Source organism: Ranitomeya imitator, chromosome 2 (assembly GCF_032444005.1).
Source record: "Ranitomeya imitator isolate aRanImi1 chromosome 2, aRanImi1.pri, whole genome shotgun sequence".
NCBI classification, from domain to species: domain Eukaryota; kingdom Metazoa; phylum Chordata; class Amphibia; order Anura; family Dendrobatidae; genus Ranitomeya; species Ranitomeya imitator.
Window position 1 is genome coordinate 758,854,522 of NC_091283.1, and position 22,057 is coordinate 758,876,578.

The window sequence follows — 22,057 nt, forward strand, 5'->3', positions numbered from 1 at the left end:
GAAATAACAGATCATAATTGTCAATAAAAAGCGTGTCTAAGGCATGATGGTCATCAGGTGGATGAATAGAGCAGAGTACAGACTACATGGCGTGTGCTTACCAATGTGTATATGCACCTTTCAGGTTTGAAGTGACGAAATGTGCGACAGGTTTTCAGGTCAATAGGGTCTCGGAGGTAAAACGCTTGGACGGCTGCCGATACCAACTGCGGACGCTCCTTTAATATAGCTGCTATCTCAGCAGGAACCAGACAATGGGCTTGATGGAAGGAATCCTTAATTTTTTCAGGATACCTGAAAAATATTATGAAATGAAGTCAATAGTTAAAAACCAATTAGCACGTCAATAAATTAAAAGTCTGTCAAATTTTGTGAATCTGATGGGGTGCCCCAAAGTGCACTGTAATAGAGAACAGACCAGGATCCCCTCTTCAGGACACCTATTTGCTGTAATAATTCCAGGTTGACAGCAGCAGAAGCATCTAATGCCAACTTGTAAGCTGTGAATCTGGCCACACACATGAAACAGAAAAACAGACAGCATTTACTCATTCATACACTATGGGCAGACATTGACCATCACAATTGCAGAGGGTCCATCCCTGCATTATATTATCAAACAATTACATATAGGAACCACGCACAAGCATGCAAACATTGATTCATTGATATATGCATACAATGAAATCAATAGTTGTCCATTTACAGTGCCTTGCGAAAGTATTCGGCCCCCTGGAACTTTTCCACCTTTTTCCACATATCATGCTTCAAACATAAAGATACCAAATGTAAATTTTTAGTGAAGAATCAACAACAAGTGGAACAATTGTGAAGTTGAACAAAATTTATTGGTTATTTTAAATTTTTGTGTAAATTCAAAAACTGAAAAGTGGGGAGTGCAAGCCGAGACCCTTAACTTTGCCACAAAAAACTGGGAAAAAAAACTTAATGACGCGAGTATAAGCCTAGGGTGGAAAATGCAGCAGCTACTGGTAAATTTCAAAAATAAATACCAATAAAAGTAAAATTAATTGAGACATCAGTAGGTTAAGTGTTTTTGAATATCCATATTGAATCAGGAGCCCCATAAAATGCTCCATAAAATTTATGATGGGCCCCATAAGATGCTCCATATTAAAATATGCCCCATTTAATGCTGCACAAATGCTGATTATGGTTCCATAAGATGCTCCATAGAGATATTTGCCCCATATGCTGTTGCTGCAATAAAAAAAAAAAAAAAGGCGCACTTCACTCTCGTCGCTCAGGCCCCCAGCGCTTGCAGTATTCACCTGTCCTCGTTCCACTGCCAGGCTCTGTCTTCAGCATCCTCTGCACTGATGTTCAGGCAGAGAGCACGCACTAACCACGTCATCGCGCCCTCTGACCTGAGTGTCACAGCAGAGGGCGCGGAAGACTGAGCCCGGCGGTGGAACGAGGACAGATGAATATCGCGCAATGCTGCTTACCCTCCCAATTATACTCACCTGCTCCCGGCACGGTCCCTGGCAGCTTCCCTGATAGCTTCTTCCAGCATTGAGCGGTCACCAGTACCGCTCATTACATTAATGAATATGCGGCTCCACCCCTACGGGAGTAGAGTTGCGTCCATATTCATTACTGTAATGAGCGGTACCACGTGACCACTCAACGCTGGAAGAAGCTGTCAGCGCCCGGAGACCATCGGAGATGCAGGGACCGCGCCATGAGCAGGCGAGTATGTCACAGCCGTCGCTCCCCCTCCCCCGCCAACCCCCCTGGAAAAATGACTCAAGTATAAGCCGAGAGGGGCACTTAGCCTAAAAAAAATGAGCTGAAAATCTCAGCTTATACTCGAGTATATACGGTACTTTGATTCTTGAAGTAATAACACATTTATAAGAATTAAGTAAATACCCTTTAATTCGTCGTTCGGTAGCTTTAGTAATGGAATCAGATGCAGTAAAGGCGTCTGGGTGAGCAGAGAGTAACTGCAGGGCTTGCGATATGGACATACCAGAAGCCGGGCCCGGCAGATCGCCCTTGTCTTGATGCACTGGTATCATGCACAGCTTTCCACGGTAGAAAAAGACCTGGTGAGAAAGTCAGAGCCGTGCAGTAGAATCTCTTCACAGTTGGGCTTCAGACTAGAGCTGCTCTATTCTTTATGAGAAGGCCCAATAAGGCCTTTAGTGTCATCATGGTCTTCCATAAGTGTAGATATGGGGACCAGAGTGCACAATAGGGCGATATCCACTCTCCCTCCATAGAGCGAGTGTTGGTTACATTCACCAGCTGGAGTGGCGACAGACACCACTCCTATGTAGGCATGAAGAATAATCAGCAGCTGCCGCCATGTGGCTGGTGGATAAATCCTCCAGGAAATATCGGATTCAGTTGGATGAAATCCGTTAGGTGGGCTGCGCTGCTGGATTCTTCAACAATGCTAAAGAGGTTTTTATTCACTTGATATAAAACCATAAATCGCTGAAGAATCGATTTACTCCAACAGCGCAGCCCACCTTACACATTTCATCCAACATGGTCTTAAAAGGGGTTGTCCATAAAGTAATGTACTTACCCGATTGGAGCTATTCTCTGGCTTTAACCACTTTGGCAAGAAATCGGCTGCTTCTATCAGCAAAAATTCTCCATCGTTGTCCTCAACCCTGTATTAAAAATATAAGAGAAACATAAGATGATAACATTAACTGGATGTGTACAGATATTTATGGTGTTAAATAATGTGGTAGATGCCAGCACTCCCTGCATATTGGAGGGGTCCTAGTCCTGGGAGCCTCACTGATAACGCAAATCACTTCAGAAGATTAAAAATATGCAGCTCAGTCGGCACAGAGCAGTGCGCACATGCACAAGGCCTTAAAAGAAATCTGTCAGCAGGTTTTTGCCAAGTAATTTGAGGACAGCGTGAGGAAGGGGTCACTGACTTCATCCATGTGTCACTTGTCAAGCTGTGCGTTTACTTAATTTGAAGATTTTATCACTAGATCATCATCATTATTCCTGTGACTAGCTGACATGTGGTCTCATCTGACTCTGCCCCTCCCGTGATAAGCAGCTCACTTTCTATAGACAGTAGACAGTGTACACACACATACACCGATGTGGATTGGTGCAGCTTTCTCAGCTCTGCTGCATTGCTAAATGTAAGAAGTCTTGATTGTGTGAGAAAGGCTGCACTCAGTAATCCAAGTGATCCAGGGTCTCTTAGCCGACATGATCCAGGGTCTCTTTGCCGACATGCTGCTCTCAAATGAGGTAGCAAAAACCAAGAGTTTGTTTAGTCTGTACACCGCCACTTGCACGAGCTCAAGAAGAAAGTGAGCACTTCTGTCTAATGGGCAGCATATGTAAAAAAGGATTTAGGGTGGTCGGTGGGAGTCCTATGACAGAAAGCACCATCCCCACCCAAGTAACGTGTAATATATTTGTATAATATAATATATATCTTTCAGCACCCAACACATATTAATATGTAGTTACACGTTATAAGTCACAGACCACTAGGCCGTATAAAGACTTATTCTGAAATGAATCAGCACAAGATGTTATGATTGTCTCTACACTACATCGGCATGCTTCAGAGGACTTGTGCTGCTGTCCATTGGTCAGAATTTCAGCAATATATAATGTTTAATTTCCAAATAATTAAATGTCACAAGTAGTAAATGGTATTTTTTTTTTTGCAGTTTGTTAAATCCTATTTGTGGCATACATTCACTAGGAGCAAACTACTCCCACATACATGTAGTAGGGACTAAGGTACCTGGCTGCCAGTTCTGGAAAGTCCTTTGTGATCTGTTGAAGAAGGTAAACTATAAACCACTCGTCTTCTATATTATCACCAAAACATGTCATCCCCCTAATATGAGCAGGAACATCACCTATTGAAGAGGGGAAAAAAAACAACAACTTTAGTCTGTGCTCAACAAAAGCCATTGTATACACAAGTCATAAAAAACAACATCATACAAAGGATCCATCACCAGATAGAACATTACAAGTTTCAATCATTATTATATGGTCATCGGGGCTAGAGCGACTCAACAGGAAGTGCGTCCGAGGAGAACTATTGAGGACCAGAGAGCCACCGGGGCAGCACCCAATAAACTAAGTGATACATCACTGAAATCAGTGTCTCTACCACTGACCTCATGCTGCTCTATCTAGATTCTATTTAATAGCAAAGCGTAAAAATAGCAATCCATAGAGGGATTATAAATTGAACCGCTACACTTAGTTTATCAACTTCTGGAAACAACTGTTTACAACCAAAGGCTGAAATTACAGATCACATCCATACAGGCAGAAATGACATAACAGAGGAAATTTGGGCTGATGAGAAAAAAAAAAAAAAAAAGTTTTCAGCTTACTGATGTAAACAATAACAGTTCCATTTACTAATGCAGAAAAATAAATAATCTTGAACAGTAAGCATTTGAAAGATTAACGCCTTAATGACCGCCAATACGTCTTTTTACTGACCTCAGACATAAGAGAATAGCCTCCCCATACAGGTGACAATCCAGCACTGTCGGCTGTACACTATAGCTGACAACTTTCTGTATTCGCCACGGTCAATGTTGACATCGTCCATATCTGTTTAACCCCTTAGATACTGATGTCAATAGTGAGATCATATAAATGGTTAATAGAGTGCGGGGGTACGCTTTGTATCCCCATTGGCACCCTGAGATCATGATTGTGTGGTCCTGATGTTTGTCATGGTAATTCATCACCAAATAGTGACCGTAGAGTCTGCCGGCTACACTGACCTGTTCATAAGTTACAGACATTTAAGTGGTAAAAATACACTTCTTCATTCCTGTTATGCCACTTTGCAATCATTCCCTAACATCGCCTTAAGGGTTAATAAGCTACCTGACAGTCTTCAATATTCTCAGGGGGTGCTGTTTTTAAAATAGTATCACTTTGGGAGGGGGGGGGAACCAATATCTAGGACCCCCGAAGTCACTTTAAACCTGACTAGGTCCTAAAAAAAAAAAAAAAAAAAAAAAAATGCTACATTTTTAAACCTCCTATAAGGCTAAAAAAACAAACAAACACCCAAAACAAGACATTTTACAAATGGTGCTCATGTAAAGCAGACATGAGGGAAATGTTATTTATTAATATTTTTCTGTGGTGTGACTATCTGGATTAAAGGGATAATCATTCAAACATTAAAAATTGATTTTTTTTTTACATTTTATCAAATTTCTGATTTTTTTTTACATTTTTTTATATAAATAAAACAAAAACAGAGACATTTACCATTAACAAAGTACAACATGTCATGAAAAAAAAAACAATCTCAAAATCATTGGGATCTGTTGAAGCTTTTCAGAGTTCTTACCACATAAAGGTCAATATTTAGAATTGAGAGTCCTCAGTGGTTGATACCTTTTAATGGCTAACTGAAAAGATGGTAAATTGCAAGCTCTCGAGACTACACAGGTCTCTTCATCAGGCAATAGACTAATACAAATTCTGAAGAATCAAATATTTATGCACAACACAACATAGAAATAATGCAATATGTATATAAGACAAGTGACGTGAAGCAGAACTATCACTATGGGAGAGGGATAAGCAGTTGTGGCCATAAATATTGGAACAGTTCATAGATAAGGAGTGTGACAGTTTTATTATCCTCTGATTGGGGTCTGGTTCTCTGTTGTGATGCCCCCACAAGGTCCAAGGAGCAAATTCCTTAATTGATGTAAAAAGACATAAATCCATGTGACCCATTCATTCCTGTATCAACCACTGAGGACTCTCGATTCTAAATATTTGTCTATCTACTGGCTAAATTGAAGGGAATGATGAGCACTCTGTAAACAAAGGTAGGCGGGTGCAGGCTGAACAAAAAGTTCCAATCTTCATGAAAAACAGCCGCACTCCAGTAGTATGAATTTTTATGCCAAAAGTATATCCTTATTTGTACGTACAGACATCGCCAGTTGTATACAGGCTAACACGGTAAAAAGATATATATTTTTCTTGTACCACATAGAGGGACACTAGTTAGATTTCAAAAATTTGGCCAGGTCACTAAAGGTACCGTCACAGATAACGATATCGTTAACGATATCGTTGCTTTTTGTGACGTAGCAACGATATCGTTAAGGAAATCGTTATGTGTGACAGCTGGGAGATCGTTGGTCGCTGAGGAAAATCCAGAACTTTATTTCGACGCTGGATCTCCCGTGGACATCGCTGAATCGGCGTGTGTAACGCCGATTCAGAGATGTCTTCACTGGTAACCAGGGTAAACATCGGGTTACTAAGCGCAGGGCCGCGCTTAGTAACCCGATGTTTACCCTGGTTACCAGCGTAAACGTTAAAAAAAACAAACACTACATACTTACCTACCGCTGTCTGTCCCCGGCGCTCTGCTTCTCTGCACTCCTCCTGCCTCCTGTGTCAGCGCCGGCCAGCCGGAAAGCAGAGCGGTAACGTCACCGCTCTGCTTTCCGGCTGAACGGCGCTGACAGTGCAGAGGAAAGCACAGCGCCGGAGGACAGACAGCTGAAGTTAAGTATGTAGTGTTTGTTTTTTTCAGTTTACGCTGGTAACCAGGGTAAACATCGGGTTACTAAGCGCGGCCCTGCGCTTAGTAACCCGATGTTTACCCTGGTTACCGGGGACCTCTGGATCGTTGGTCGCTGGAGAGCTGTCTGTGTGACAGCTCTCCAGCGACCACATAGCGACGCTGCAGCAATCCACATCGTTGTCGGTATCGCTGCAGCGTCGCTCAGTGTGAAGGTACCTTAACCCTGCTGTTCTGTTGGTCAAAAATGACCGACTTTGAACTTCAATATTCTTTAAAATATTCAAGATGCGGCTCTGAAACCCGTGGCCGACCGACCCATCCTCATTTAAGTCAATCAACCACAAGTTTCAGAACCGCATCTTGAACACCCCAAAAAATACCAAAGTTCAAAATAGGTCTCCCCAGACCGAACAGAACAGCAGGGTTAAGGGGTTAAAGAAGCATCTTTTTATTACATTAATGTGTATCCTTGTACCTTTCCTTGATGTATATTTGAGATTAAAAGCCTGGTTTTGCCAGATGTAATCAGCCAGTAATGGAGCAAGTTTAGCAACTATTTCTTCTATGTACTGCTGCAAAATCTGTTTGAGCTTTGCGGGGTCACTTGGCTCCTCAGGGACCAGGAAAAGGTGATATTCTACAAAATCTTCTACAACCATCATTTTCTTCGGCTTCTCCATGGCGTGCAAGATTTCTAAGAGAAAAAAAAATGCATGAGCCTCAAACAATATTCATAACACTTTTCCCTCAATTTACTGTGATGATTAAAAGGGAATCTGTCAGCAGGTCCTTTCTACCCCATCTAAGAGCAGCATGATGTAGGGGAAGAGAACTCAAACACAGTGTTGTGTCACTTACTGGGCTCATTGCAGCTTTTCTATTTTTAAATATTCTTTTATTCTTTCTGCTACAGCTTCTCTAAATGGTGAGAGCTGTATAACCCGCCCACACCACTGACTGGAAGCTTTCACTGTGCATAGGCAGAAAGCTGACAATCATTGGTGGGGTCGGGGGGGTTATACAGTGCTCATGAATATGGAGGACTACATGGCGGCAGGTTTACTAGACTAGTGATAATCTCTCAGTCCAGCAAGTGAAACATTGCTGGAATCAGGGTCTCTTTCTCTAAATCATACTGCTCTCAAATTAGTAAGTAAAAACCTGGCAACACGTTCCCTTTAAAAACTTTTGTGGTGGTGGGGGGAAATGGCAGATATTCATAATATTTTTCTTAAGACTCCCTTAGCAACTAATAGTTTACTGCAGTCCTGGAAAAGTGTTTCCATATGTAGAAACCCCCAATACAGTGCCCCCACAGGATCTACAGTATGTAATGTCTTCTGGCCAGTAAGCACCTCTAATTGCTTATATAATTTTCCACCTGCCCATGACAATGCTCCCCACACCTCTTCTCTGAGGGAGCCATTCTAAAGATCAGCACAGCGTGTCCCTCAATCCAAACGCTTAGGGAACTTTACAGCCACAGAGCAGCCATAATTTCATCACTTTCTACTTTCAAAGCAAAGAGAAAACAAGAGATTAACACAACGTTCATCTATCTGTAAGAGAAAAAAAAAAAAAAAAAAAAAAAAAAAAAAAATCACACAGACCACTAAAATTCTTGAATTGACCCCGTATTACGCTAACCTGAGAGGCCATCACTAACTCTCTTCATGCACCAGAATACAGAACCTTTATTGCCCTAGACCACCTTGGCTGCTGACAATAACCCTTTAGTGCACTGCACATCCATGAATGATCCTTCATTACCTACACCTCTACAGATCCGAACATTGATCCTTGTACCGTCGCACACAACCACGGAAGCGGTTATTACCACTAGGGAACCTGTCACCCCGTTTTTTCAGATTGAGATAACAATACCGTTAAATAGGGCCTGCGCTGTGCGTTACAATAGTGTATGTAGTGTACCCTGATTCCCCACCTATGCTGCGAAATACATTACCAAAGTCGCCGTTTTTGCCTGTCAATCAGGCTGGTCAGGTCAGGTGGGCGTGGTGACATCGCTGTTTGTTCCCCAGCTTTCCGTTGGTGGCGTGCGCATGTCCAAGTGCCGAATCCACTGCACGCACATGAAGAAACAGCGCGCGATCTGCGCTATTACCCTTGTCATCGGTGGGGGCGGCCATCTTCCTGGGGCCGCGCGTGCGCAGATGGAGTGCTCTGCTGCACGGAGCTTCAGGAAAATGGCCGCGGGATGCCGCGCGTGCGCATATGGAGATCGCGGCAGCCATTTTCCCAAAGCCGAGTTTGCATCTCAGCTTCAGGAAAATGGCCGCCGCGATCTCCATCTGCGCACGCGCGGCATTCCGCGGCCATTTTCCTGAAGCCCCGTGCAGCAGAGCACTCTATCTGCGCACGCGCGGCCCCAGGAAGATGGCCGCCCCCACCGATGACAGGGGGTAATAGCGCAGATCGCGCGCTGTTTCTTCACGTGCGCGCAGTGGATTCGGCACTTGGACATGCGCACACCACCAACGTAAAGCTGAGGAAGAAAAGAGCGATGTCACCACGCCCACCTGACCTGACCAGCCTGATTGACAGGTGAAAACGGCGACTTTGGTAATGTATTTCGCAGCATAGGTGGGGAATCAGGGTACACTACATACACTATTGTAACGCACAGCGCAGGCCCTATTTAACAGTATTTTTATCTCAATCTGAAAAAACGGGGTGACAGGTTCCCTTTAATGTTTCTACTTCATGGATGCCGACATTACGAGCAGGTGCAGATGGCTGTGTATTTTGTCATCCGAGAGAGTCAGCTAGATTATGCAAATCACACTCTGATCACAGTGTGATCCGATTCACGCGGATGAGAAAGAAAAAAAGAAAAAAAAGTCTCCATCTTCTCCATTCTATCAGTCTGTGGAAATCTCACTCCACTTAGATGCCATCCGAATGCAGTCCGATATTCCCCACAGACTCATTGACTTGTATGGCTGAGTGCAATCTGAACAAACAATGGTATGCAGTGACTTTTAGCTCAGACCACCTTGATTCAAGGAGGAAAAATAAAAATCTCACGTGCAGCTGGCCCCATAGAATAACACTGGCTCACGTCTGCACAAGTCCTATTTACCAAGTTGGGAGCTTATCCCCCTCTATAGGACAGGAGCTAGCATCCTCATCGCACTGGGACCTCCTACTGATCCAAGATCCAAGAAGGGGCTCTGCTGAAGTGCACATGCGCAGGCACTACTCCACTGAGGGACTGGTGGGGTCCCAGTAGTCACCCCCTCGTTGTCTAATGGACAGGGGATAGCTTCCATGCCTGGTACAAACCACTTAGCCCCTTCAATGCCATACATTACCAGACATGCCGGCGTTAACCCATTCACCACCCTAGACACCAGGGAGGAGGGAAAGTTAATCTTCGTATTAATTACAGCTCAGCAGCAGCATGGCGGTTACCTCAGTTTGAACAATCCTCTGTTTCTTTCCGCACCAAACAGCCAGTCCTGTCAAACTTCCAGAGGAAGCAAAAAGCCTGCGGTGACGTCATTATAAGGCGCCTCCAGCAGGAACATGTGACAGGGGGCTGTCGCCGGGAATGACGTGGGCGGGAGTCATGACGACTACAGAGCGTCCTTACGGCGGCCTGAGAGCGACGGGCGGCAGAGACCTTCTCCGCAGGTGCGAACACGCGCGGCCGAAGAGGGGACATCACTGATCGTGCTCAGGGGCTGACAGAAGTGGCGCTCTGTAGAACCACAAGTCACAGACTTATCTCTGGCGGGATAAACACGCGTGCTGGGACACGGGGGATGTTAGGACTCAGGGCTCCAGACTGCGGACTTTGGGGGGAGAGGTGGTCGCCTGCCCCATCTGTGCGGAGGTAGGAGGGGGCATCAGGGCGTGTGTTAGGCCATGTGCACACTAGCAGTGTTTGTAACCAAACCAGGAGTGGAACAATCAGGGGAAAAGTCTAATAGAAACATATGCACCACTTCTGGTTCCTGATTACAAATACTGACCGTGTGATCGTGGCATCCTGCAGATCATTATATCCCTGTGTTAGGGGCTTTGCACGGTGTGTGCACGGTGTGGAGGGGGTAACAGGTGCCAGCGACACACTGCTATCAGGGTCTCTGCCCCTATTTTATGCTGCTGTCAGATTGAGAAGCTTATACTTGGGGACAGATTTCCCTCAGAGTCCCTGGGTGGTCCTCGTTGTATACCTGTGGTGGGATTCCTGCGTTCTTCCTCTTGTGTACGCAGGGATAGACCTGACAGTCACCTGCAGTGGTGCTGGGAATAGCCGGCCAGGTGCAGAGCCGGACTAGTCTGCTTTCTCTCTATGGCCAGTGTTTCTACGGCTAATATTTCTGATGATCCATGCTGCTGGCGGTTTGGGCAACATGAATCGCGGACAGGTTCCCTGTAATAATACCTGTTTGCTGTGGGTGGTCACCCAGATAATGATATTGGAGTGAGGAATGTACGGGGTCACAGATCTGTCATTCAGGAGTCTGGGCGAGGCGGGTGCCTGATTATTTACAGGCTAAATGATGATATTCACAGAACCTAATGGAAATATTTCCCCACCTTTGTGGACCACAGGCATCAGGGGGAAATGTCACAGTGAGTGGTGTACTAGGATGATTTCCAGATACAAAAGGAAACCAGTATCACAGACATCACAAATGTAAGTTCGTCCGTCTGCTTCTTGTATAAATGTCATTAGTTTCAGCCTCTTCATCTATCTACTATTTGTATTTCTAGTAATCAGAGCCTCCCGAAAGCTGCAGAAAATTACCCTCATCCAGACAAAGGAGAAGGATTTTCTGGGGGTCTCAGCAGTGAAAGATACGATGTGGCTTCTGAGTGTGAAAGGTGCTGGTCACGTGGGATAGATTGTAGAGTTGTTCAGCTTTTCTAATAAGTGGGATGTGATGTTACATGTGATGTTATATCTTGATCAGCCGGAATAATTATGTTTAAAATGCGAGGTGGTGGGTAATGGAAAAAAAAGTTGGTATGTGATCGCAAGCATGCAAACTATGCGTGAGTGGTCACATGACAAGCGCCAGGAGTGTGACACCGCGGGCAGAGCTATGTCACACTGCTAGGGTTTCCACTTTTAGGCTATGTTCCCAAAATAAGTATTTGATGAGTTTTCATGTTGCAGATTTTCTGCATCAATTAGCTCAATTAAGTTACTCGCATTTTTTATTGCGTTTTTTCTACGTGCGATTTTCCTGCTTTTTTCTGCGTTGGGTTTTGTCTCTTTTTAGTATATTATGTTTTAAACAGAACTGATTTTTATTGGATACTCCGTGATACTTGGCTTTGCTAAAACTTTATTTTTGTCACCTGCGGATTTTCCAGTAGGAAAAACCCGCAAATAAAACACATACATACTGCAAGAGAAACTGCCGATTTCAGGTCAGTTAAGAAGCCCAGCGGGTGTGAGACTTCTATAAATCCCCTCCACTCTGCTGGAACTATAAAGCCGGGTGCCCGCGATCCGGAACTATCAGCGCCTTGGACTCAGCCATGTTCACTGCATCCAAAGTGCTGCCGTCTATTGAACGCAGGTGAATCCTCATGTGCTCACTGAACCGTTCAGATTCAACACATCCATTCTATTGATGTAATTTCTCTTGCGGAGACCTGCATCTCTGCAAGAGAAATTGACATGCTGCGGCCTGGAAAGACACGTCGCATGTCCATCTCCACGGGTGTCTGTGGACGCTTAGTGGACATGGGATTTGATGAAATCCCATCCACTACGCTATAATATCTGGCCACTGTGGGTTTGACGGTGCATAAGTACACAGCGTCAGAACTGCAGATTGTGGGCACATACCTTAAGATGTTGCGTTTTTTGTGCAGTGAAAATACCCAGCCTCAAAAACTCATCGTGGGAACTTAACCTTAGACTCCATGACTAATTCTATCAATGTCTTAGCCACATTACCAGCATCAGAGAGGCTGCCTATGTTAGGAAATGGTTGTTAGTGTATTCCTCTCCAAATAATTGGATCTGAAGCACATACAGTATGTAAAGTCCATTTTTTAACCTTATGTTCTGCTGTAATGTGACTAATCCGCAGTCAGTCTTACAACCTCTCTTCCTGTAAACATATAGTGTTTTTGCTGCAGATTTTTTCGCCACTTGGCACTTTACCACAACATGTCCAGGCACCCTCATATACACTCATGTCCTGATTCATAAAAGTCTTTATGCCAGAATTCAGTGGTGAAAAAACTGTGAAAAGGCACAAAATATTGATGCCAGTTGGTCCCCGGATTGGCGATTGGAGCGTGCAGACCTCCGCCCATCAAATTCATGACAATCAGCGGCATTCGCTATGCCACTAATCTTACTCCAGCAGGGAATGAATTTAGATGAAATTAATTAAGATGAAAATTGACAAGTTTTATCTAAGATGATAATGTAATGTAAAATGCCAGGCACTATATCAGTGGTTTATAGGAGAGCATCTCATGATATCAAGCTTTGAAATGAGTGAACCCCAACAGATGGAGACCATAATAAATGCCACCATCTTTATAGCACAGGTATGGAAGGCTGCAATGAACTTCTGCTCAGAAGAACTAGAAATTGAAGTTACTGCAATGTGCAGACGTTAAAGAGTTGCACAGGATTAGAAAACCATGGCTGATCCGGTGTGTCTACACAAGATATGTTATAAATAATCCCCGGTGCAGTGGTTGGACATTCATTGACTTTCGAGATGAGATAAAAAAAATTAGAAGTCAATAATGGACCAAGCAGCATTTAAATGGAAGCAGTGGTAGATCAGTAATCTGAATATTGCTTTTTTAATTTTTTTTAGGCTATTCTGAGCCATAGGCAAAAAAATACAACAGGCAATGCCGTGTAATAGACAATTAAATGTGTTGTTACATTTTGCCGAATGTGAGCTCACTGCTCCCTGGACTTCTTTCGGGCTGGGTAAGCGGTGCGCTCCTGCTACGCTGACGTAGTTGCACCACTGGCAGTAGCTGCGCTCTCTGATGCCTCTTTATGAGTCAGATTTGCCTAAGAAACAGCAGAAGGAAAGTGGCACTGAAGTTGGCCGAATCGGGAGTTAAAAGTACTCTCCAGCCATCTGTCCGGATTTAGCGCAGTGCATAGCAACTTTATTGGAAAGATTTTGCAAGTGCTGCGCATGTTCGGCCCCTGATGTGGTGGCAGATAACCTACAGGAGGCATCAGGTGATTAACAATAAAATGGAAACTCTCGCCCTCCTTGAGAACAGAGAAAAATGTTAATAACAAGTATTGCTTGTTTTTTCAAGTACTTTGCAATTTTACCTGTAATTACCCTGTTATATCTATGGCGTTTATTGTGATGCATCATCCATAAAGATCTGTCTTTTATCATTTATATTTTCAGTAAATCGGACGTTTCCGGAAACTCTGGGCCCCCCAGGGATGACACCGAGGTTTCATGGTCGGAATTTCAGAGTTGTGCCGGCCTTTCTACAGACGACAGCTCTGTTTTGTCCTGGGGCTTCGATGTAAGAGATGAAAGCTTTGTGTGTACAGAGCGTATGGTTCTATTAGTCATCTGACATCACATTACATGGGCATCCGGTCTTTAGGTGCAGATTTGTTTTCCCACATCTGAAATACCACCACCCATTTTTTAGGACTTGGCATAGTATGGCTAAGCACGCTGTGGACAAACCACGGAGACCAAAGCATTTTATCCAAGAATGTACCATGAATAAAAATAAATGTAAAAACCATAGAATCATTGCTGGGAGGAAATAGGGGATTATTGCCTCTCATTGGGGCAGTAGTCTGTAGATTATGCGCTGGTTTGGGTTATTGTCACACCACTGAATCCACTATGATCTGTGCCTCATAGGGGTACGCTAATATTCTAGAAGGGGGAACACTGCTCAGGATTTGTTTCTATTGGCAATAATCAGCAGTTAGTGCATAAGTCTGCATTCACCCATCCGTGTCAGTGTGACATCCATAAGAAATGGCCGGGATTTTTTTTTTTTTTAAATCCAGTTTTATTTTTTGCACTAAAGAGATGTGTGTTCCCAAGTCAGTAAAAAGACCCCAGGAAGGTCACTTGTTTTTAGTCAAATTTATCACTATGGAACAGATCTGTGAGACATGGAAGCAAAACTAAATCCCGTCTGTTTTCTGATTTGCATCTGTGTGTCATGGATCCTCGTTGTCTTGTATGGCCGATTCTGATCCGCAGACACAGAGAATAAGGCATGCATTGATTCGCACAGATCTCACACCTGGATTCATAATTTTTACGGATGTGTGAATAGATCTGTGACACTCTGAGTCGGGGAACCGTCCTAGAAAGAATCGCACAGCACATGGTCCTGTCCCGCGTACGTGAAAGGTTTATTTCTGCAGGGAAATGGATCATCACCCAGACACTTCTCACATCTCCAACTTGGAGCCCATTACTAGGTCTGTCGATTTTCAACTTTACCATTGAATATGTTTTTCCGATTAATCCCAAGTAAACCAGTTCTGACAACTGCACATTGTTTCCTTTTTTTTCTTTTGGACTCATAAAACGTGTTTGAGCCATTTGTCTGTCTGTGAGGATGACAACTAGTGATGAGTGAACATGCTCGGATAAAGTGTTAGCTCGTGTGCTAACCGAGTGTCTTCAGTGTGCTCGAAAAATATGTTCGAGTCCCTGCAGCTGAGTTTCTCATGGCTGTTTGACAGCCGCAACAGATGCAGGGATTGCCTGTTTGTGAGACATACAGGTGCGGGGACTCGGACATATTTTTCGAGCACGCCGGAGACATTCTGTTAGCCCCCGAGCATGCTCATATAACACCTTATCCAGACACATTTGCTCATTTTGCCTTTATTCTTGCACCTTCTACCTTCTGGAAGAAAGCTTTAGACACTGACCTTCATTGTGCAGATAACTGGACAGTAATGAGATTAAGACGCTGTTTTGGATTCTGATCCTGTGTGGTCTCATTTGGCAGGAGTTTGACCAGGCCGCAACTAGACAAGTGCAGAAGATTTTTAAGCAGATTGATGAGCTGCTGTATGAGCAGAAAGCCAGCACGCTTGTGGAAGGTCTGCAAGAAGAGTGCCATCAATGGACGTCGTCCTTCCCACATCTGCGGTATTTGATTGTTTCTTGTGTCCTCTAGAACATCTGTGAAGAGAAATGCACTTAGTCTACGTTCACACTAGTGTTGTGCGCCGCTGCGTCGGCGACGCACAATGCATCGAAAAACGCGTGCAAATGCACGCAAAAACGCTGCGTTTTTCGATGCGTGCGTCGTTTTTTGATGAAAATCGGACGCAAGAAAAATGCAACTTGTTGCGTTTTCTTGGTCCGACGCTAGCGTCAAAAAAGACGCACGTGTCGGAAAACGCAACAAGCAAAAACGCATGCGTCCCCCATGTTAAACATAGGGGCGCATGACGCGTGCGTCGCCGCTGCGTCGCCCGACGCTAGCGCGACGCACACTAGCCGAACGCTAGTGTGAACGTAGCCTAACACCCTGCTATATTTCTTACACGGTCAGAGACATCTGTGGATAATGGAGCTGGTGTGCTAATCCTACCTAGTATAACCTTCCACTTAACACGGTCGTATTCCATCGTCTGTATACAAACCAGACTGTACGGACGGGACCACTGGGCTTCCTACCCGGATTGGCAGCCTCGTATATGCCAATGAGGGTGTAACGTCGGATCAGGAGACGCGCGGTCAGCCTCTGCCACCGATCCGTATACCATGAGATGCCATCGTCTGAACATGGCCTGAAAACACATCAAATCCATCACATTGGCTCATTCTAGATCTTTACACATCTACAGATTATCTTATTAGGTGCCATTAGTTTGCACTGAAATTTGGGAGCCCAGTGTCTCATTTTTAAGCCACATTCTTTGTAAAGTGAGACACAAATTGTAAATGATTTAATCAATATTGTGCATGACTGGTTCGCTGAGTTTCTGGCTTATTTAGCTTAAGGGGAATCTCTCAATAGGATCAGCACTCCTAAGCCGTCTAAATGGGCACGCAGGTCATAGGAATCTGAATAACATGATACCTTGATCTATTTGATCCAATGTCTTATTCCAGAGAAATCCACATTTTTCTTAATATGTAAAGGAGCTGTTAAGATCTATGGGCCAGACGTAGATCTCCCTGAGAATCTGCCTCCAGAGGTTATTATAAATGAATGGTGGTATTACCAGTGTGAGCCATGTAATGACTGACAGTCTGCTTTCCTGATCTACTTGTCTCAGGATGCCGTCACACTATCAGTATTTGGTCAGTATTTTACATCAGTATTTGTAGCCAAAACCAGGAGTGGAACAATTAGAGGAAAAGTATAATAGAAACATATGCACCACTTCTGCATTTATCACCCAGTCCTGGTTTTGGCTTACAAATACTGATGTAAAATACTGACCAAATACTGCTAGTGTGACGGCAGCCTTACACTGGTAACAACCCGTTTCATTTAACTTATGGTAATCTTAGGAGGCAGATTCTCAGGGAGATGTGTGTCCGACCTATAAATCTTAACAGCTCATTTACATATTAATAAAAACCTAGATTTCTCAGGATAAGACATCGGATTACAGTTGTTAAGGTATCATTTTATTGCACTTTCTATAGACGGCTTAGAAGGGCTGATCCTACTAACAGATTCCCATCAATAAATCTGATAAGATAGTTGAGGCGGATTACTGGTGCAGAAGCAGCCAAAGAGTGGTAACCCTTCATAGCCAATTTCACACCTTAAAGGGAATATGTCAGCAGGTGTTGTTATGTAATCTGAAAGCAGCATGGAAGCTGCCAATCAGTGGTGGGGCGGGATTATACAGCGTTTCTGAATATGGAGGTTACCTGACAGCAGGTTTACTAATCCTCTAGTGATAATCTTTGGCTGATAAAACAGTGATTTTATCAAGACTACAGCAAGCAGCCCATTAAGTGACACATCGCTGGAATCGGGATCTCTGTCTCTGTTTTACGCCCACCATATTAGGGGTCAAAAACCTGTTGACTGATCCCTTTAAGGAATTATCTTAAAAAGTATACAACCCATGTACATTAATTATTGATTAACTTATTGTAGTATGAAAAAAATGTGTTTATTATCTGTTGCTTTAACATGTTCATCTGGGTACATTTCAGAATACAAGGCAAACAGGTAGTGCCCCCTGCAGATGATGGATACAGCTGGTACTGCAGTCATTCTGAAGCTGCTGGTACAATACCCTTCAGTACTACCCTCGCAAAAGAGTCCAGTGAGTAAGTATAAATTACACACAAAAAGTAATATATGATATAAGCATGTGGTGAGTACATGGAAACAGTATGTCTTTCATTGCTGCACTGACCACTTTCCACATGATATGAGAATCCATATTAGTGGATGACAGAAATCCATGAGTACCTTGTAGTGAAATCATTGAGATTCTCATGTTTAGGTGTATTAGGTAGGACCAGCAAACAGTTAAAGGGGGTATCCACTACTCGCAAACCTTCTCAATCACTGTATTTCCCTCATGTAAAATAATAACACCTATATTCAACTCTGGTGGGGGCGCCGTTCCAGCAACTTCAGCGCCTGCTGTCCCGGGGCTCAAATGACCGTGTTGTATCACATGAGCCCTGCAGCCATAAGCAGCTGCTTCACTTTCACTTAATTTGGATGAAACTGACACCAAGAAGAAGGGAGATCTGCTGCTGCCCTCTGACTTCCACTGAACATCAATTACATCCAAAGGGAAGCAGTCACTGATTTGCAGCAGAGCTCCCTTGACACAATAATGTCATGCTAGCCCTGGGAGAGCAGGCTCAGATGTCACTCTCGGGGTGAGTATAGATGTTATTATTTTACGCAGGTGAACTATGCTGATTGAGAAGGGATTTTCTGAGTAGTGCACAACCCCTTACCAAAAAAAAAAAAAAATGTAACATTTTCTTTCAGCATTATCCAAAAATGATGGGTCCATATTTTATTTTAAAGGGGTTTTCCACTGTGGTATCCAAATTGCAAGTGGGAAGCTGCCCCTATCAGAGAAAGATGCTGATCCAATGGCCTCTGCTGGACTGGAAGTGATGGTGTGAAAACTTCCAGGGACCTGGCTACTGATTGACAGCAGAGTCAGGTCGCTGGTAGTCGTCAGATCACCATTTCCGATCTGTTGGAGCGGCAGCATTTGAGCTGGGGTGGATTCTGCTGATAAACATGTCTTTTTAGATGATCATGATTGTTGGCATGTTTACGCAAATCAAGAGAATACTGAGTTACTGACTATTGACTTGTCTAAGTGGATCTTTATATGTATGGACAATGAAGAGTTATTCTAGCTGCCCCTGCATGTCCGTATTTATGGTGTATTGTATATTCCAGGTTGGGTATTCTTGGCATCGCGTTTCCTATCTCCACCCGTAGTGACAGCCGTGCCCCGGTGTCTTTTTCATTCTGTACTGATGAGGATGAAGATGACAATGATGTGGGGGTAATAATGTCAGATGGAACAATGGAGGAGTATTTGGCTTTTGACAGTCGAGATAAGTGAGTGTTTATAAGAGGGACATACGGTGGGTGAAGAAGAAGGGCATTTGGCATTGGTATTCTCTTCATATATAATTTACTAGAATAGTGGATGGTGGCTTAAAATAAAATAAATGTTTGTAAATCTAATATAATCTTTGTACGAAGAACAGTTTACAACTTTATAATTTACTTGGTATTTAATTTAGTTTAACTTTAAAAATATTTGGTTGTTCATATCCAAACAATGTTCAGATTTTCTGTGAATTTGCAAGTAATCCACAGAAAAGAAAAGCAACAATTAGGTTTTGTAGCAGATTTTTACTTTTTCCATTTAACTCCATGTCGAAAATCAGACTGAAGGTACTATAACATCAATTGATGAGCTGTAGAATTGCAATCCGCAGCGCATGCCTAGTTACACATGGGTATGTCAACCAAAGAAATGTCCCCAAAAGAAACTTTGGATGTTTGATGGTTATGATTTTGTCCCTTAGGGATGATGAATTCTTTGAATGGCACAGAGTGACGTCCTTGGACAGCTTGAAGATGGGCTACCCCCCAATTTCCCCACGGTACTGCAAGAAGGTAGCCGTGCTGGCTTGCCTGTTTGATGATGTGTGGAAGGAATCGGTGGCGTGTCTGGAGGAACTTATTTTCCGACACTGGGAAGAATCCGTCGCTGGTAAGAAAAGTGAAGCAAAATGATCCCAGTATCGAAATGGCTAACACCATTTCCATCAAAGTCTGTATAAAAGTAGATCCTATTATTTATTTCTCATTGCTTTTATAGCAACAACATATTCCGTAGCACTGCACAGGCATTGTCACCATTCTCATCAGCTCTTTTTTCCAACATTTGTCAATCTAGTTTTTCCAATATTAGACACACACTCAAATACAGTGCAATACATAGGAAACAAATTGGCCTTTTAGAGTATTTTGGGAGTGTGGGAGGAAACCGAAGTATCTGGGGAAAATAGTTACACGCAAACATAGTGAGAACGTATCAACTACATGATGGTGTTGGCTTTAATTGGATACAAACCCAAGACCCCAAACCCTAAAATGGAGAAACATATGGTTTTTAATGACATTTATACATTGCGTACTTACTTGGAGCATGGCAATAATATACATACAATGGCCAGATATGGGAAAGGAAGGATGAAGGGATGAGTAGGGAAGTGTTTCTCTACACAGGTGGGCGCATGTATGTCTGCAGTATTAGTTCAGGTTAAGTATTCTCGAAATATATACTAATTATTTAGAACAAAACATAATAGATATATATATATATATATATTGTAAATAAATATATTTATTAGTGGCTTGTTAAATTTTAGGCACTCCTGGTCAAAATTACTGCTGTTGTTGCTGTTGTGAACGGTTAAGCTAGTTGAAAGCTAGTTGAAGATGAAGTGATCTCTACAAGGCCTAAAGTTAAAGATGGCACATTTCCTTTGTATTTTAGGAATATATGTAATGTAAATATACTGCTCAAAAAAGTAAAGGGAACACTTAAACAACACAATCTAACTACAAGTCAATCACACTTCTGTGAAATCAACCTGTCCAGTTAGGAAGCAACACCATTTGTGAATCAATTTCTCCTGCTGTTGTGCAAATGAAACAGACAACAGGGAGAAATGATACGCAATTAGCAAGACAACGCCTATAAAGGAGTGGTTCTGCAAGGGGTGACCACAGGCCATTTCTCTGTTATCATCCTTTTTGGCTGTTGTTTTGGTCATTTTTACATTTTGTCATTGCTCTCACCCCTGGAGGTACTGTACAGTAGCATGAGGCGGTGTCTACAACACACAGAAGATGCTCAGGTACTGCAGCTCATCCAGGATGGCACATCAATGCAAGCTGTGGCAAGAAGGGTAGCTGTGTCTGTCAGCACAGTGTTCAGAGCATGGAGCAGATACCAGGAGACAGGCCAGTTCGAGATGGGGGGCTTTAGGAGGGCATCAACCCAAGAGCAGAAACACTATCTCCTCCTTTGTGCAAGGAAGAAAAGGAGGAGCAGTGCCAGAGCCCTGCAAAATGACCTCCACCAGGCCGCTAACATCCATGTCTGCTCAAACTGTCAGAAACTGACTCCATAAGGGTGGTACAAAGGCCTGATGTCCTCAAGTGGGTGTTGTGTTTTACAGCACAACTCTGTGCAGGGCGATTGGCATTTGCCAGAGAACACCAAGATTGGCAAATTTGACATTGGCACCCTCTGCCCTTCACGGATGAGAGCAGGTTAACACTGAGCACATGTGACAGAGTCTGGAGACGCCGTGGAGAACGTTCTTCTGCCTGCAACATCCTCTAGCATGACCGGTTTAGCATTGGGCCAGTAATGGTGGGGGGAGGGGGGTGGGTGGCATTTCTTTGGAGGGCCGCACAGTCCTCCAAGTACTAGCCTGAGGTACCCTGACTGCCATTAGGTACCAGATGAGCTCCTGAGACCCATTGTGAGACCATATGCAGGTGCAGTGGGACCTGGATTCCCTCTGATGCATGACAGTCCTAGGCCTCATGTGGCTGGAGTGTGTCAGCAGTTCCTGCATGATGAAGGCATAAACTATGGACTGGCCCTCCCGTTCCCCAGACCTTTATTCAATCGAGAACATCTGGGACATCATGTCTTGTTCAATCCACCAACGTCACGTTGCCCCACAGACTGTCCAGAAGTTGACTGTTGCTTTAATCCAGGTCTGGGAGGAGATGCCTTAGGAGAACCTCCGCCACCTCATCAGGAGCTTGCCCAGGCGTTATAAAGAGGTCATACAGGCACGTGGAGGCCACACACACTACTGAGCATAATTTCCTTGTCTTGAGGCATTTCCACTGATGTTGGATCAGCCTGTAAATTGATTTTTCACTTTGATTTTGAGTATCATTCCAAATCCAAACCTCCATGAGATATTACATTTGATTTACATTGATCATGTTTATGTTTTATTGTTCTCA

At 43.6% G+C, this 22,057-nt stretch overlaps 2 protein-coding genes across 3 annotated transcripts in view; one reads left to right on the forward strand and one right to left on the reverse strand.

Annotated features, from left to right (window-relative positions):
- Window positions 1–10,080, reverse strand: part of ECD (ecdysoneless cell cycle regulator) — a 41,476-nt gene extending 31,396 nt beyond the window's left edge. Inside the window, exons 1-6 of the mRNA XM_069753343.1 lie at window positions 9,992–10,080; window positions 7,032–7,250; window positions 3,767–3,884; window positions 2,561–2,648; window positions 1,897–2,072; window positions 102–294 (exon numbers count right to left, since the gene is read on the reverse strand). Of these exons, the coding sequence (XP_069609444.1) occupies window positions 102–294; window positions 1,897–2,072; window positions 2,561–2,648; window positions 3,767–3,884; window positions 7,032–7,236 (780 nt within the window). The 5' untranslated portion in view covers window positions 7,237–7,250; window positions 9,992–10,080. The remainder of the gene's footprint in view (window positions 1–101; window positions 295–1,896; window positions 2,073–2,560; window positions 2,649–3,766; window positions 3,885–7,031; window positions 7,251–9,991) is intronic.
- A 55-nt stretch (window positions 10,081–10,135) lies between these two features.
- The window catches only part of FAM149B1 (family with sequence similarity 149 member B1), a 60,869-nt gene continuing 48,947 nt past the window's right edge, over window positions 10,136–22,057 (forward strand). The window contains exons 1-8 of one of the 2 annotated variants that reach the window (XM_069753340.1): window positions 10,136–10,213; window positions 11,141–11,225; window positions 11,303–11,413; window positions 13,948–14,071; window positions 15,539–15,681; window positions 17,719–17,835; window positions 18,944–19,108; window positions 19,585–19,772. In XM_069753340.1, coding sequence (XP_069609441.1) covers window positions 11,179–11,225; window positions 11,303–11,413; window positions 13,948–14,071; window positions 15,539–15,681; window positions 17,719–17,835; window positions 18,944–19,108; window positions 19,585–19,772 — 895 coding nt within the window. In that variant the 5' untranslated portion in view covers window positions 10,136–10,213; window positions 11,141–11,178. Of the gene's footprint in view, window positions 10,416–11,140; window positions 11,226–11,302; window positions 11,414–13,947; window positions 14,072–15,538; window positions 15,682–17,718; window positions 17,836–18,943; window positions 19,109–19,584; window positions 19,773–22,057 lie in introns of both variants that reach the window. The other variant, XM_069753341.1, reaches the window with a different exon arrangement.